Source organism: Dendropsophus ebraccatus, chromosome 13 (genome assembly GCF_027789765.1).
Source record: "Dendropsophus ebraccatus isolate aDenEbr1 chromosome 13, aDenEbr1.pat, whole genome shotgun sequence".
Lineage (NCBI taxonomy): Eukaryota > Metazoa > Chordata > Amphibia > Anura > Hylidae > Dendropsophus > Dendropsophus ebraccatus.
The window spans coordinates 80,895,973-80,913,340 of NC_091466.1; the positions used below are offsets into that span (position 1 = coordinate 80,895,973).

Below are 17,368 nucleotides of genomic sequence, written 5' to 3' on the forward strand. Positions count from 1 at the left end.
CAATAGAAATGAATCAGCCCTGCAAACTTCAGGTACACTTTCTGAATATTTTACTAATCTATACCAAACACCACTGTGGTACACCAATTTTTCAGACATGGAGACGTTCATTATGCTCTACAATGGCGTTATGTTACAGTGGTGAAAAGATTATTAAAATGTAAAAAGTCAAAGAATTAATCCCTAATTAGGAGTTGTGACCCATCCTTTTTGTCTTTGTATAAATACCTGACCGCACTCTCTGCACATTCGGCATCTGTGTTTGCTACAATGTCCCTAACTCCACTATGCCCAAGCTCTGGCCATCCAGCCACAACCGCAGGAATGCTTGCCATTACATCCAGAGCATAGAAGACAAAAGAAGACGATTATTCATGAATACTGTATATCTATTTCGGAGGAAGTGGATATTGCTTTCTTGCCACTTTCTCCGCTTTTGCTGTAGACCAGCATAGAACAACAATGTGACAGTCCGGGACTCCAGTAAAGTTACTTTTGGTTCTGCCCTTTAACTGGATCACAATTAGTTTGCTTCTTTGTATATGTTATACTCCATGGAATCCCCCATTTTAAGTAATTGTTTGTCCAGATGCCGCTGGATATATCTGTGACAAGGATATTAAAAACAAAAAGAAAGAAAAAAAATTGCCAAAATATTGCGAGTCTTTTACATGTGCAGATTCTCACCAGGGTGTGTTGCTAGAAACGCTCCTGCAAATGATAATCTGCCCTTGTAAAAGAGACAGCAATCAGCTGAGAATCCTCCGATTGTTTGCGTCTTCAGAGCAGGCTTCAAAATGTATCATCTTCCTGTGTGAACAGAGTTATGTGCAGCTGATAACGATAAACGGAAACTGGCAGCACAGATATGTATGTATTGTGTTCTATGATATGCATGTATCCGTGTTGTCAGTTTCCAGATCACACCGCAGTACATACTTACCTTGTGTGCTGCTTGTGATCCGGCATCAGACTCTTCAGTCCTCTGGCCACTGCTGTATCTTCAGGCCACCACCTCCTCCGGCTGTCAGTCAGTCCTGAAGGTACAGTCAAGGGCAGGAGGACCGGATGCTGGATCACAAACAGCGTGGTTGGTAAGTATGCACTGCAGTGTGATCTGGAAACTGACAGCATGGAGATACTGTATACATATTTGTGCTGTCAGTTTCCATGGCTGCACGAACGATACAAAGGTCATTCATGCAGCCGGTTCCTTTGATTCATCATGCCATGTAAAGGCACTGTAACAGAGCGCCATTCTCTCGCATTGGCGCTCCTTTTCCACCACCACCCATGGCTGAAAAATTGTTGAATGTAAAAGGACCCTTAAACTGTAGGGGTAGAGGTATCCAAGAAGTTGATGGTAGCAGGGCTAATTTCGCTTGTAAATTTCAGGCCGATGTCATTACTGTTCAGGTGTGTCACGAATTCATTGTATAGGTCTATTTCCCCATCCCACAAGATGAGTACGTCATCTATATACCTGCCCCAAAACGTGATGTGGTCAGTGTACTTTTTGTGTATGTCTGAAAAAACTGTGTTTGTTTCCCACCACCCAAGAAAAAGATTGGCGTAGGTGGGTGCACAACTCATGCCCATCGCTGTTCCCGTGCATTGTAGATAATATTTACCGTTGAAGATGAATTAATTATGTGTAGATAGATATTCCAGAAGTTTAATGACTAAATTGTTATGTGGGGTGAAAGAAGTACTTTTGGTACTGAGGAAGTGTTTGACTGCCGTCATCCCATATGTGTGTTGTATGCTGGTGTATAGTGCCTCAACGTCTAGACTCGCTAGTTTAGTGCCAGGTGTGACTTCCAATTCTTGTAGTTTAGTGACTGTGGCTTTGGTGTCTTTTAAGTGTGAGGGCAGTGTTTCCACGAAAGGTGCCAAAATCTCGTCAACGTACTTGCTGATCCCTTCCGTAAGATTCCCGTTCCTGGACACTATGGGTCTCCCGGGCATGGGTGTTCTGCGCTTATGGATTTTCGGGAGGGCGTAGAATGTGGCTATGGTCAGTGCTGGATTGTATATTGCCTTACACTCAGCTTCAGTAATCAAGGCTTCTCCTTTTGCTTGTAGGAGAATGTCTCTCAATTCCAGTGAATATGTCTTGGTAGGATCTTGTGGTAGAATTTTGTACGTTTTTTGATCCTGTAGTAGTCGTAGCGCCACGTCTTTGTAGTCAGTATTCTTCATTATCACTAAATTGCCCCCTTTGTCAGAGGGTTTTATGGTGATATCATGGTTACCTGCCAAGTTTTTGAGGGCTTGGTTTTCTTGCAGTGATAGGTTAGAATTGGTGTTTGAAACTCTCACTTCTAAGGTTTCTAGTTCATTCGTAACAAAATTGACAAACTTGTCAATATTGTGGAATTTTACAAGGGTAGGGGTGAATAATGATTTTGATTGTGGGGCTTCAAATTGTTGTGTTCCTGTCTCCCATTCTATTTGGAGATCAAAAAGATCTTCCAGGGCATCTTTTTCTTTTTGTGATAATTGGGTCTCATTCGCCATTCTGTTCTTGTAGTGTTTATGTAATGCCAGTTTTCTGGCGAACAGATGTACATCTTTGATCCAATTAAAGCTGTCATACTGAGGCGTCGGTGTAAATGATAAGTCTTTTTGTAGTACTTCGATCTCTGTTTGTGAGAATTGCTGATCAGTTAAGTTTATAATTTGGCTGTCTAGTGGTGGCCCAAGTTGTACCCCCATCTTGCTCTGTCTCTGAGTTGCGCCTGTCCTAAAAAAGTTTGTGGTTGGGGCTGTTGGTTCTGTCCCGGTGATGGACCAGGTAGTGCCACTGGAGTAGGGAGTAGTGAGGTCAACTGTGAAGATGATGCAAAGGACAAAGAGCCAGAAGGGTTCATTTGAGGCTGCATGTTTGTCTCTGGATTTCCACTGATGGTATTGCATAATGTGGTATGAACTGTTGGTTGTGTCCCTGTTGTGCTGGCGGCCCTTGTTTTTGTTGGTAGTGTCCCTTGTAATTGGTCCCTTGTTTGTTCCTCTTGTAATTGGTTTTGTATTTCTGTTTTTGAGAGTTCTGGAGACCTAGTGTAGGGGTGTATCCCTGTTCTCCAGTCCCTGAATAGTCGGATTCAGAGTAATCTGAGGGGGTGTATCTGTTGTACGTTCTCTCCCGATCTCCCGATCATCAGCTGATTATAGTGTGCCCACTGCACATTATTGTGTGTCCACTGCGTGGTCAGCGGATGATGAAAGTATATAGTAAATAATATATATACCTGCCCACACTTCCCGGGGTCCTCCTGCTACTTCGCAGCTGAGTGGAAACGACACTGAAGCCACTGAGTGGAGACGTCGCTGACAAGCCGGATCAGCCAATCACTGACTGCAGTGCTGTCTGGTCTGGTCAGTGATTGGCTGATCCGCCTGTCAGTTTAAAGACAAGCGTAGAAGCTCCACCAGCAGCTCCAGTCAGCTGGGAAGAGGCAAAGGACACCAGGGAGCATAGGCAGGTGTTTATAATTTACTATATAAAGCAAAGGCTGCATGGACATTGTTAAATATATATATATATATATATATATATATATATATATATATATATATATATATATATACACACATACATACATACATACATACATACACATACACACACACACACACATAGCGCACTATAGTCGAGCTGTGTGATCCAGCGCCGATCTAGCAGATTATTTGGCAAATCGGGCAATGTACACTTGGCCGTAACACTTACACAGCACACATGTATGCAGCGTGCAAATGTATCATATACTTTGTTGTACTCTGCTAATGCGCTTTTTTTTATCCAACTTTAGATATTAGGTGTTACACTCTGAAAACTTATTAGACTCCTGGCTTGTTTTTTTTACATTACCACATTGCCGGACTGCAGCTATACTTGGCCGTTTATTTACCTGCACTGTAGTATTATATAAATTTCTTCCTGGTATGTATTTACAGACTGTATAACGCCTTACTTCCTGGTAATGCCGCCTCACTTTGTAATTTTTTTTTTATCTATGAAGAAATACTGATCTCGATGAATAATAGATGCCGTTTTTATATTTAGCACATTGTTGGCAATCTAATCTCACTTTTATTGCTTAAAAGCTTTGGCCATATACCGGGACCTTGGTCACAACATGCCAATCAAAGCCCTAGGACATCATTTATGCGGATGATCATGCCATAAACATCACAGACTAAATTGGCAGAATATTGAGCACAGTGGCAGAGGATCAGCCTAATTCATACGCAGTTTTAGCCCCAGTTGTGAACAGAAGATCTGTTTGCTACAATGTCAATGGCTTCAGCGATTGTGAACAGAGGATGGCTGGCTGAAATCACAAAAGTTAGTCAGCCACTATCTTTTGGGTATGCGCAGCCTAGGGGAGGACAGGAGCCTGGCTGCAAACATGTCCAGAAAACTGCTGCCGAACAAGGCTTTGAGATTTGTACTGACTTGAATGGGATATCCCTCTACCTGGATAATACATAATTGTGGCTCTGCAAAATGTACATGGTTCTTAACGTAAAATACTCTGTCTATCTCTACACTGGAGGAGAAAAAAATTTAGGAAGAAAAGAAGAGGTGGAAAAGTTGCTGAGAAAATAACCCGATCATATACTCTCAGGTGCCAGAGTCACAGGGTACACGTCCGCTGTATCCTTCCAATCTGCATGTTACTTCTTGCAGTATATAGTAGATTCAGATGTGGTTTCTTAGCACAGAACACATGTAAGTCTAGGAGACAAAACCCAAGTCAAGCACAAGACTGCACTTTCCTTAAAGCGAGGAGCAGGGAATGTGCAGGACAGAGGGGCTTGGGGATCAACCTGTGCTCCAGCTGTGTCACCGAAAGGGTGGCGGGGAGGGGCATGGTGCAGCTGGCAGGTATACGAGCAGCGCCCAAGGTGCACAGTCCAGGAATCCTGCCGGACACATAGGTGCACCCCTTCACCCTCTGGCCATCAGGTAATAGCATGCCAGCTGCCTGAGAAGTTGTGAGAAGCTGGGAGATGGATGAAGGGAGGAGTTAGTTTTATCCTCTCCTTTAATAACAAAGTCCCGCCTTGCAAGTTTTTGAGCGTCTCTATTCCTATTCAGAGCATCCCCAGCCAAACTAATGCCCTCTCCTACCCTGACGTCAAAGAACAGATCACAGGCAAGATTAGGGTTTTTCATTTCTCTTATTGCAGCAATTAGCCTGGGACTGTATAAAAGGGCTACAGAAAGGGGAGGGAGCCAGAGGGGAAATCTGGGGACAAAAAGAGATAGCCGAGAGACACAGAGGCAGAGAGAGAGGCAGAGGGAGACAGAGGTAGTGTGGGGGGAAAGTGCACTTTAGACTCTTCCAGCTGAAAAAAATCCTTCTGGTCCTTCAAACTTCTGAAACTTTTTTTTCTTTCTATATTTCACAAGCAATGAGAGGAACCAGCTGAAGTTAAGCAGCAGCTGCCTGACGCTCCTCCGTAAGTACAGCAGTAGTGCAGACACCTGTTTAGCAAAGTACAACTTCCCAGGGCAAGCATTTCATTCATAGTAAAACGCAAACAGTTCAGGCTCTCAGCTCCTCTGCACAGCTGAATGAGGAAGGCAGCTAGAAAGGGGCATCTTTGAGGGCAGAGGTGGGAGGCACCAGGCTGGTAGCTATGGGTCTGCTGAGTGTGGACCTGTTGATCACTCTACAGATCCTGCCTGGGTTCGTGTCTAACTGCCTCTTCTTGGCTCTCTACGACTCTGTTGTGTTGGTAAAGCACGTGCTTCTGCAACTCAACCGCTCCAAATCCAGCCAAAGTCAATGGCGCCGGATGCTCACTCCAGAAGGTCTGCGCTGTGTTTGGAACAGCTTCCTATTGGATGCCTACAAGCAGGTATGACTGGCGCCACTTTTAAAGGCAACGTTCATATGCAGCTAACCCATGTTTTCTTGTTGATAGACTGTATAGAGACAGGAGATGTAATTTGTAATACTTGTAGTTATTGATTCATAGTTATGGCAGATGATTTATAGACAGGGCTTGTTCTGAGAGGTTTTATTGCACATTGTTGATACAGATTTACAAGAAGCAATAGTTTTATAGGAGGTTAGTGACGTGTGAGATTTCGGCTGATCTAATGGCAGACTATCGGCAGGTGAATGCTGAGTTTTCATGCATGTTATCCCTCCTCCGGGGACGACTGTACCACAACCATGTGAACCCATTCTGAAGGGATTGTGCATTCCTCAGGCTATTAGCATAACCTGCAGATGATTGCCCCTGGGAATGTGTGCTTTATGTAATATAAAAGCACTGATGTACCCGGTGACTGTGCACCAGGTCAGAGAGGTTTCCTTGCACAAGCTCTGCCAGTCTCATCCCTGTTCTGCTGCTCTGATCACCGCTCACGCTGTCATGTAAACCTCTGCACACGCTCCAAGCTGCACCATGTGGCTCTACGTACATGTGTCTAAACACTGCACACAATGAGCTGCTATGGAACTGCTGGAAAGTCTTACAAGAGTCTTGGCTTGGGAACTGCAGACAATGTGAGCGGCACAGGGCAGCTGGGGCCATCTTGTCACTATTGACATGTGCCATTCACAGGTTAATAGAGACAATTCTTAGATATTTCAGTGTGTGAGCTACAGTACTACTACTCCTTATTAAGAGGTGCTGAAAACTGTACTGGAAACACGGGTCTCTTACGGTGTCCTGTAGCTTATCCTATAGGATAAAGGTCTAAGGAGCAATCCCTGCCGATATAAACAATCCTTATGCCCGTATCACCTGTAACTGGCACGAGGGGCATAACAACTCAATACCGCCCTCTGCTGGAAGCACACAATCGAGCCAATCATGCCTGAAAATCCTGCAGTGTTAGAGAAAGATTTCACTGCTATAGGACACATCTGTGTAACAAGGAGGAGAAAGGGGCTGAGTGACAGGACGGCTCATGGACGGGTGCATCTCACTGTGCATGGAGGTTACTGTAATAACACTGTCATTTTTTAGTTTGTTTACTGTGCACTGTGTACATTATACCATTGGACATACTACCATAGGTTGTAGTGAATGAGAAACACAGAAATATCAGTAAAGACCAATGTCCTGATGTAGAAAAGGCCATAAAGCAGCCAATCTGTAAGCCATATAATATAAAGTAGTCATGGCACAGTTACCACTAGTAACTGTTATCATTCATATTTTTTAAACACAGAGATTAACAACTATACCAGTAATCATCTCCATGACTCTGATGTCTAGTGTTAAGGTCACAGCAAAGTTCCAATAATACTGTCGGACTTCTGGCGTCCGGCTCTCGGAGTCCTATCACACAGCTGAGCTGTATGCCGTGTGCCAAAGAGGCTTTATTAGACCGCCTGCCGCTCACTGGCACAGACACAGCTCATTCAATCAGAGGCCGTGCACACAGTGTCCGGTGAAACACCATGGAGGTGGAGGATTAATATTGCAAGTTGATCTGGCATCCAACACATACCAACGTCATAGGTCTCCAACCCATGCTGTGATGCCACGCGTGGGAGGCTCGCACTGTTATGTAGAGCTGTTCAGCACACCTACTGGTAGAAAGGCAGTACGGCATTCAGTCATTTCCCTTGGGAGACCTGGCAGAGGGAGGCTAAACAGATAATGCCTTTCTACCATGCTAAGTCTAATGCCTGCCACTCTGGAGTCTGTGATTTGTACCTTTTTTTTCTCCTTGTGGTTCAGTTTTTACCACATATTTGCTGAATAAGGGAAAAAAAAATTATGTACATAACTTGGTGCGATGGGTGGAGCGGCAAGGCGTTTTTACTCTATTTTTCCGGTGTTCTCGAGTAATCTCTTGGCATTCATTAATGGGTGAGATCCAGAGTTTCTCCAGGGAATGACTAAACCATGGTGAACCTGCCAGCTGTACAAGTGCTCCCCTTGGGCAGATCCGTCTGCTTTGCATTAGTGCTGAATGTGTGTGCAACAGAAAAAAAAGCTCCAGACTTCTATGCAGAAAGGTCTAAATCGCGGCTGATAAAGAGAACATGTGGCTCAGTGTCTGGGCTCAGGAACACTCCGTTAGCAGAAAGCTGCTCAGTATTGGATTCCATTCTCTTATAGATGCAGAGGTACGAGCAGCTTGGCACTTGTAGAACAAATGTAATATTCCACCAAGACAAACAGTACAACTATTCTATGACTTGGTCCCAATACATATTTATACATCCCAGACAAGTGATACAGGTGTTTCTCTGGTAGAGAGGAAAGATTTCCAGCTTGTGGTCTTTAAATAAGCACCAGTATTCCAGTTTAGATTTTCTTGGTTGCCGTATTGGACTCTGTGGTGTGCCTGGAAATCTAGATTGCCAAAAGTTTGTTTCTGGAATATACATTATTAAGCTCCAGAAAGAAAAAAAAAATCTTAAAAAACAACAGAAGACAGAAGGTGCTGAAGTAACACTGCAGGGCTAAGTCAACGCGTCATGATGGTGGATACAAACGAAGGGTCACCCGAATCTGAGGTGAGAAGGTGAAGGACTTAAAACCTGCTGAAGAAAATGAAAAGAAACCTCAGCTCTCTGGCAGCGCAAGACTGGTTACTGTACCGAGCTGTGAAACTTGGAACGCGACTATAGAGAAAGGGAACTTTTGGCTCCACTCTCTACGCCTTGAAGTCAATTGTCTTCTAAGTGAAAGGACAGCAGTTATGGAAAAAGTTTAGTCAGCCTATTTCCTCTTAAAGAGACACACACCCCATTTTATAACCAGATCTCTACAGTCCAAGGTTCTTTTATCGCTCTGGTTGACAGACAGACATCAGAGAGGGATCTTTTATTAGCAATAACCAGATGTCACACATGAAACAAGAATGAGGCTGAACTACCGATCGGAGTTCATAAGATTGTATTGTGTGTGTGTGTATATTATATATATATATATATACATACATACATACACACACACACACACACATTGATGGGTGATAGGATATACATTTTTACATTATTAAAAAAAAACACACACACACTGCAAAAACACACAGGTCTACACTCAGTCTACCAACAATTGTAAAGCAATAAAAGAAAGGATGTTAATTACAGAGAGAACTTCAATGATGGATGAGAATAGGTTCTGCAACATGATATGGAATTTAAGGTGCCGCAAAGGTTGAGCCAAATACAATCAGGAAAAACGTTGCCTAAGCAGGAAAAAAATGAGCATGAAATGGTGAGTGCCAATGGCTTTGGTGTTTACGATGCCGTAAACTTTTAAGTGCTTTTCTCACAAAAGTTTTCCAAAGCCCGTGCGAAGCGTGAGAACAGAACGTCGCTCACAAGCCAAGAAAGGAGAGTCAGATGGAAACGGTTTGGCCATGCTCTGGGGTCAGGAACCGAGCAGCTGATGACTGAGTCACACTGGACAGGGCTGGGAGCTCATCCACTAACCAAGAACCTGGGGAGCTGATGCATCAGTCAAACCCTCAAAAGACTGGGAAACAGAACTAAGAGTCATCTGCCAAGAAGAAAACTACTGAGCGTCTGCACTTTTCATGTGGACTTGTGGTCTAAGATCATCAGACAAATAAAATAAAGATAATGATTGGGTTTGCTGTCCTGCTGTTATACATTTTACCTGGTTGGTTTCCTCTAAACCAAGTTACAGAGGATGTAGCTTATGCTGAGGTCATGTGAGATAAACATAAGGATTTGTCTGGGTTCACACTGAGTGTTCGTTGTCTAATATATCAGTTTTATGAAAAAAGGAACTGATGCAAAAATGGATGGTAAAAATGGATGCAGTTGTACAGTTGTATGCCATGCTTAAGGATCCGTTTTCCATTGACTTACATTATTAAAAAAAAAAAAAAAAAAAAAAAAAAAGGATTGCAACAGATCCTTGCAACATACAGCTAAAATACATGTCTACAGGGATGCTCTCCAAGTGAATTCAGCCTGAAGAATCTTCAATGCAGACATGCTGTACAGGCCTCAGAAACCACTCTATAGTGTGGTGCAGGCTGCAAACTACAAGGCTGAAGATTTGTGCTTACCCCACATACATTCACTATACATACTGTTTATAGATCAAGGTCTCCCTACATATACCCTGCTACCATTTCAAAACGTTCAGCTCCATCCCAACAAGTTATTAGGGAAAAATTTTTATAAGATCAGCGTCTTCAATGTCTTTCTTATGGTGTGTTCACACCTACAGGATCTGCAGCTGATTTTCTGCAGCAGATTTCATTTAAATAACTGAACACAGCATCAAATCTGCTACAGATCTGCTGCAGATCCTGTAGGTGTGAACGCACCCTTAAAGGGAATCTGTCAGCAACTATAACTTTCCACAGAGGGGAACTTCTGTTTCTGATATACAAATGGTTACGACGGGGGGACCTGGGTTGTATACTTAGAGGTGACATTTGTTAGCTCTAGTGTCAGAGTTATAGCTAAGTTCTTCCGCCCGACAATGGTGTTCCACATGGTTACTTTAAAAACAGATCCACATAGGATCACCACAATAACACTCCAAGCAGTGGGCCTCATTTACTAACAATACTTCAATTTAAAATCATTATGTTGTCAGTTGTGACCATTTTTCCCCCCTGCATCATATTCATTACGACGTCCCATTGCCCTTAGTAAATCTGAACATTTTTTCACAACGCAAAACTAAAGCCAATCATCCCGTCACACTCAAAGTGGCTGGTTTTTAGAAAACATGTAAAAAATGATGGTTTGCTTAATAAATCTGTCAATTGTTGTGGGTTTTAACGGACACACCCATGTCACCCCCACTTGATGGGTTTTTGGAAAACTATGGGTTTCAACAAATAGACAGGGGGGGGGGGGGGGGTTGGAGACAAAACTGCACAATTTGCTGCAGGAACGTGTTAATAAATCAGCCACAGTGTGTTTATTCAACCAGATGCAATGTTTCTGGGTGAGGCGTGCATCTGACGTTTAGGTCTATAAGCTGAGCATCTATATACTGTCCCCGGAAGCTGAACAGGCTATGTTATTTCCTACAAGCATTCCTCAGTACTCTCCCTAATATTCCATGTGTGGTCTGACCAGAGGTGTGTACATTGGTAGAAATCAATAAATTATATATACACCCCGTATGATGAACCCTATGATCTCGTTCATCTTGCCAGTAGCTGCCTGGCACTGGCTGTTACAGATGAGTTTTCAGTCGTTTCCCAGAGTTTTTCTCTTCAGTAAGTAAGCCTGGCATAGATTTTCTCTTCCCATGAGCACTAACCTTCCATTTATCTGTGTTAGGGCTAGGAGGCGGCTTTACCTCCTCCAGTCTGACCTTGTGCAGGAGTTTGCCCGGGAGAAGCCAGGTGCTGGGACAGATTTAAGGGGCTTGTCTCTCTGGCTAATGATGTGAATTTACTAGCTGATATTTCTGGCTTGATTTCAGTAATAAATATTAACCTATTGTGTGACACAAGCTTTCCTGTCACACTAAGCCCTTGCACCCATTCTCATATCACAGACTGGAAACCTAATCCCTTGTGGTGTGGAATATAATTCTCTGCAGCACATTGCAGCTTTCTTTAGGTTTAGTAGGTGGTAATGAAGTATGTCCGACCGCTCCAGGCTCCAAAGTCACATAAAGCATAGCCACGCTTTTGAATAAATTTTCACAGTAAACATCTACATATAATGTTAAGTTACCTCATGAAGCGTTTACGTACACTGGATTGCTCCTACCCTACATTACATCTAAGCATTAGTCATCCTGAGCTAAACTCTGAATTCAGCTCATTTCCTCCTTCATGCGACTACATATTTTATATTATCTGTTAATCTGTGAAAAACACCTTTGTTCCACTGCAAACAACTTCTTCTATCACTACGGGCGAAGTTTTCGCTTTGTGTCAGCCAGTAGGTTCTGATAAGCAAAAAAATTAGCTTTTTCATTGTTTCTCACTGTTCTGATATACTAGGGATAGGCCATAAACTTTAATAAGCCCTTTATACTGTGAAATCCTTGTTCATAAAGCATTAGATTACCTGGAAACAATTACTCTTACCAACAATACAAGAACATGTACAAAGTATATTACATTCTACTAGTAGAAAATTAGTAGGTGAAATTAAAGAGTCACTGTCCAATCATCGGCTTATCGTTGTCTTTCACACTGTCCCTCAAGTTTGAGAATCATCAGCCACCAATCAAGCATTAATCGATGTAATAAGAGGCATGCGGCCAACTGCTGAAGAGAGTATACAGAAACTAATAAGCTATACTTACCTATCCAAGTTCCCTGGTGTCCTCTTCCCGCAGCCACCACTGGCACTACTGAAGCAGTCTCTAATGTGACAGGCCACTTTGTCAATCATTGGCCATGACGCTGTCCCGTGTTAGTCAGTGATTGGCTGAGCAGCCAATCATTTCAGAGATGTGTCAGAAGTGCCACTGATGGCTGCGGTGAGAAGCCAGAGACACACCAGGGAGTGTGTACAGGTAAGTATAGCTTATTTTCCACAAATGCAACAAGGGCTATGCAAACATCACCTTTGCTGCATAATCATCCACAAGTATCTAGCAGATTAGTGTTTGCTTACAGCAAATGTTGGGATGTCTCAGGAGCATGGGCAGCTATACTTAAATAAATAATCATCAAATAAAACAACAAAGGAGATTAAAAAACAAAAAGTAACAATACAAAAATCCACAGAAATTATTATCCATGCAGGAAGATGTAGAAGTATATATGTTTCTGTAAGATAAGCTTCTGCTGGTGAGAGGCTGTTTTTCTTATCTATGACCTGGGATTATATATCTACATGTGGGATCAGGTATTGTAAAACATTAATAAACTCTGCAGCAATGGTCACAGACAGATCTTAGGGCCCTATTACACGAAAATAAACTGTCTGGACAATCTAGCGATCACCCGGGCAGCCAAACAAGCGAGCGCTGACAGCCTGACTGTGATATACAGAGGAGCTGGTGCCAAGTATATGAGGCACAGCTTATCTACAGATAATAGGGTTCTGAAAGGCATATTGCCATACAATGTCATCACATCTAGGTAAGATCACTAAGGTACGATGAACAATCAGGCTGTAGCCTACACCATTGACATGCACGTTGAGTACAAGCAAGGAGTTCAGCAATTCTCAAACTGAACCAAGAACTGATCTGAACTAAACAAATGAGAACTTGTAAACAGCGCAGATGTATGGCCTGTAACAAATGTGAAATACCCTTACAATTCTTCTAGTAGGAGCCTTTCCTAGAATGGAGCCCATATAGGTGCTACCACCAATATGGGCAGTTTCCTAAATTAATTTCTGGGCATCTGTTTCTCTGCTTGGCATAAAGGATGCACAGGAGGCCATGTACTATAGGGGACGGATTGGGACAGACTTTACCAAAAGTTGACACACAAAAACAAGGGCCCTATTCCCGAATGTTTTATCAAACATTAAAATGTGTTTTTACATTTATAGCTATGCAATGATTTATCATGTAATAAAAAATAGCCTAAAAGCTGTGCTGCTATATATAGTCTCCTTATCCCTCGTCACCCCTGTAGAGGCCAAGTGTGGTAAAACATGTCGGGGGAAGGCAGTAGAAAATTCTCAGTTTTATCATTGTACCACTTTAATAGGTGGAGCTGCATGCTACAGACACACTTGCTGCATGTTAATAACCCTTCACATTGCTAACTCTTGTTGGTTCTCTCTCTCTCTAGGTAAAGTTAGGTGGGGATGCACCAAACTCCAATGTCATCCATGTATCCAGCAAGAAAGCAACTAGCACATCAGCCAGTCCAGGGACACCCTGTAACCTTCTTGACTTTGCCAGCTCTGAGCGCCCTCTGGTTGTCAATTTTGGTTCAGCCACCTGACCTCCCTTTATAACCCAGCTGCCGGCCTTCAGCAAGATGGTGGAGGAGTTTTCCAATGTAGCCGACTTCCTTTTGGTTTACATTGATGAGGCTCATCCGTCAGATGGCTGGGCTGCTCCTGGTGTGGGCTCCTATGAAGTAAAGAAACACAGAAACCAAGAGGAACGATGTGCCGCAGCAAACAAACTCCAGGAAAAGTACTCCCTCCCCCCTCAGTGCCAGGTGGTTGCAGACTGCATGGACAATAACGCTAATGTGGCCTATGGAGTCTCCTTTGAAAGGGTGTGCATTGTACAAAGGCAAAAAATTGTATACCTTGGGGGTAAAGGACCTTTCTTCTATAACCTTCGAGAAGTGCGGCATTGGCTGGAACAGACATTTGGAAATAGAGGGTGAATAGATAAAATGACATGGCTGGGCCCGGAGAGATCCCTCCTAAGGTTAGGCCAGCGTACTGTCATTGTGGAACTTTTATCGACACTATAATACAGATAACTCACTTTGGAAATGAACACATGGAGACGACCACCCTACAAACTTCACTACAAAAAAAAGTTACAATCCAGATGTGTGATATTATCCTCAATGTGACCCGAATCTCTGGCAGACCTCAAACCACTGTTCCCTCTCGTTCTACAATACACATCAGTATAGGCAGGACATAGAAAGGCAAGGGTGTGGTAAACGCAGTCAAGGAGCTCACAAGAAAATAAAAAGCAAGAAGGGAAAGTCAGAAATCAAAAAAAGCCACATCTGACAGCTGCTGGAGAGTCCGCTGGCCTTTCCTTGTTCCTGGGAAACTATTGCAAAGAAATGACATGGAGGAAGAAGAGGGAGAAGCAGCACCAGACCTCCTCGTATTTATTACTGAGAATCCAATGTTTCACTCATCAGGTTTAGCTCATATTAGTCTTTTTTCTTTAACATAATTTATTGTGTTATCACCAGTCTGCGGTATCCACAAATGACACAGTTACCTCAAGAAGGGGGCAGCTGCATCACAACTGATGTCATCCGCTCTCCCAGGAGTATTTATCTGCACGTTCCACACCACGGAGGGCGGGAGTCTCAATAATTGTTATGCATTGAACCCTTAGGTATACAACCATAAATATGCCTCCTATGTGCTCTGATCCCCACAAGATGACATTTCCGGCACCAATTACACACCGGCTTTAGGCGAGATTCTGACAGGTGATGTTGAGAATAAACACTAATGTTACACTAATGGCCTGGGATGGTCCTGCGGGCTCACACTGCACAAGGGGCTGCAAGGATCTCAAGGGCCCTGGCTCAGATAGACACAAAATCATGTCAGAAAGCAGACGTTTAGGTTCTATACAGTAGCAATGGTCGGCTACAACTCTGGGATCAAGCGTTAAATTCATCTCTGTGATCTTTTCTTTATAGAATCTTTAGAACCTCATAGAGTCCAACTTTTTCAGTCAATCAAATGCTGCCCCCTCAGATTAAGATGAACCCGAGCGTGCCCACAGACTGTTCCATTAGAGACCATCACAATCTCATTCTGTGATTTAACCATCACAGCTGGCTATGTCAATGTAACCAGAGTTAAAGGGGTTATCCAGCGCTACAAAAACATGCCCAATTTTGCACCACTCGTCTCCAGATTGGGTGGGGTTTGAAACTCAGTTCCATTGAAGTAAATGGAGCTTAATTGCAAAATGCACCTGAACTGGAGACAAAAGGGGGGGGCAAAAGTGGCCGTGTTTTTGTAGCGCTGGATAACCCCTTCAATGCTGTGCATGCTATAGACCCTAATGGAGGCAGGAAGAGGACACTCACTGTGTAACACTGTACCCTCTAATGTAGCCACTCAGTGGTGTGAACCTGCTCATACACAGACTGGTACCCAGCTTCACTTTTCCTGCAATCTCAAGGAGATAAAAATCTCACCATTTTGGTACAGAAGGTAGATTCTAGAAGAGATTAGGCTGTTACCAGAGGGGCTTAAAGCAGTACTCCGGCAATGTTATTTTCTCTCAAATCTACTGGTTTTTAGAAAGTTATACAGATTTGTAATTTACTTTTATTTAAAAATCTCCAGTCTTCCAGTACTTATCATCTGATGTATGTCCTGCAGGAAGTGGTGTATTCTCTATAGTGTGACACAGTGCTCTCTGCTGCCACCTCTGTCCATGTCAGGAACTGTCCAGAGCAGGAGAGGTTTTCTATGGGGATTTGCTGCTGCTCTGGACAGTTCCTGACGTTGACAGAGGAGGCAGCAGAGAGCACTGTGCAGACTGGTGAGAATACACCACTTCCTGCAGGACATACAGCAGCTGATAAGTACTGGAAGACTAGAGATTTTTATATAGAAGTAAATTACAGCTCTATATAACTCTCTCATACTAATAGATTTGAAAAGGAATATAAAAAAATGCTGTAGTACCCCTTTAGGAATATCTTGGGGCCCTAGAATAAAATATCTCCTTTACATAATCGTGCCTTTATATATTGAGGCATTATAGATTTTGAATACCTTAGATGCAGCTTTCCTTTAGGATGGTGGATGATTCAGTCACTTTTCTTTAGCAGTAATAATAGGAATAAGTACAAGCAATTTCAAGAATCATGTAATAGTTTTATTAGTCAAAAAAAGCCTCTTTCTGTTCTCAAACAGCAGTTTCTTAGCCCCCCCCCCCCTTACTTCTTATCTGCTTATTATCAGGCAAAGTCGTCTACATTACAGAGGAGCAAAGTGAAGACAGGTCTGAAAAGTCTATTATAAGCTATGAAGAGGGGAGGGGCTGAGGGGGACAAGCGAGCAGGAAGAGCAGAGAAGCAGCTGTACAGTTTGGAGACTGTCTGGGCAGATAAAACGCTGGATTCACAGGTCAGAAAGGTCAGTGCCGGTCTGGGAACTTGGTGAGAGAAGATTGTAGGATGATGTACTGTGCAGCCATTTTTTTCTCCTCTTCTGCTCACTCATCCCCCTCTACCCCTCCCCCACTCAGAGCATTATGGGTACAGAAATTCTGCTTCTTTTGAAGTAGAGGGGAGGATGAAAAAACGTTTTTGAATACAGAAAGAGGCTCTTTTGCTTAATAAAATCTACTACAGAGTTTCTTAAAAATCGATTGTACTATTGATACGTATTGATTTCTGAAAAGTGACAGTTACACTTTAAGTAAAGCTTAAAAAACGTACCAACCAGCAAGTTCTAGAGGCCTTAAGGCCCTATTCCACAGAACTTTTTCGAACAATCATCGTTCATAAAATCGTTCAAACGACCGCTCGTTAACCATATTCGTTCTGTGGAATAGCTGTAAACGAGCGAACGACAACAGCAAAATTGTTGTTGAGTTGTTCACATGTCGAAAAAAAATCGTTGGTCTTTCAACAATAATTCGCTAATGTTTTCGTTGAATAAAAAAAATCTGTCGTTCTTGAAATGTCTACCTACATTTCCCCACGCTTTAAACGACCATGTAACGATCGCAAAAAAATCGTTACACTACAGATATCGTTCACATTCCCACACGTATTATGTTA

The 17,368-nt window shown here is 42.9% G+C and overlaps 1 protein-coding gene and 1 long non-coding RNA gene across 2 annotated transcripts in view; one reads left to right on the plus strand and one right to left on the minus strand.

Moving 5' to 3' along the window:
* Positions 1-17,368, minus strand: part of LOC138771515 (uncharacterized) — a 118,875-nt gene that overhangs the window by 77,766 nt on the left and 23,741 nt on the right. The window lies entirely within an intron of this gene.
* Positions 4,984-15,924, plus strand: DIO2 (iodothyronine deiodinase 2). Its single transcript, XM_069949359.1, has 2 exons — positions 4,984-5,871; positions 13,697-15,924. The coding sequence occupies exons 1-2, from the start codon at positions 5,650-5,652 to the stop codon at positions 14,246-14,248; spliced, it is 774 nt and encodes a 257-aa protein (XP_069805460.1). The 5' UTR covers positions 4,984-5,649; the 3' UTR covers positions 14,249-15,924.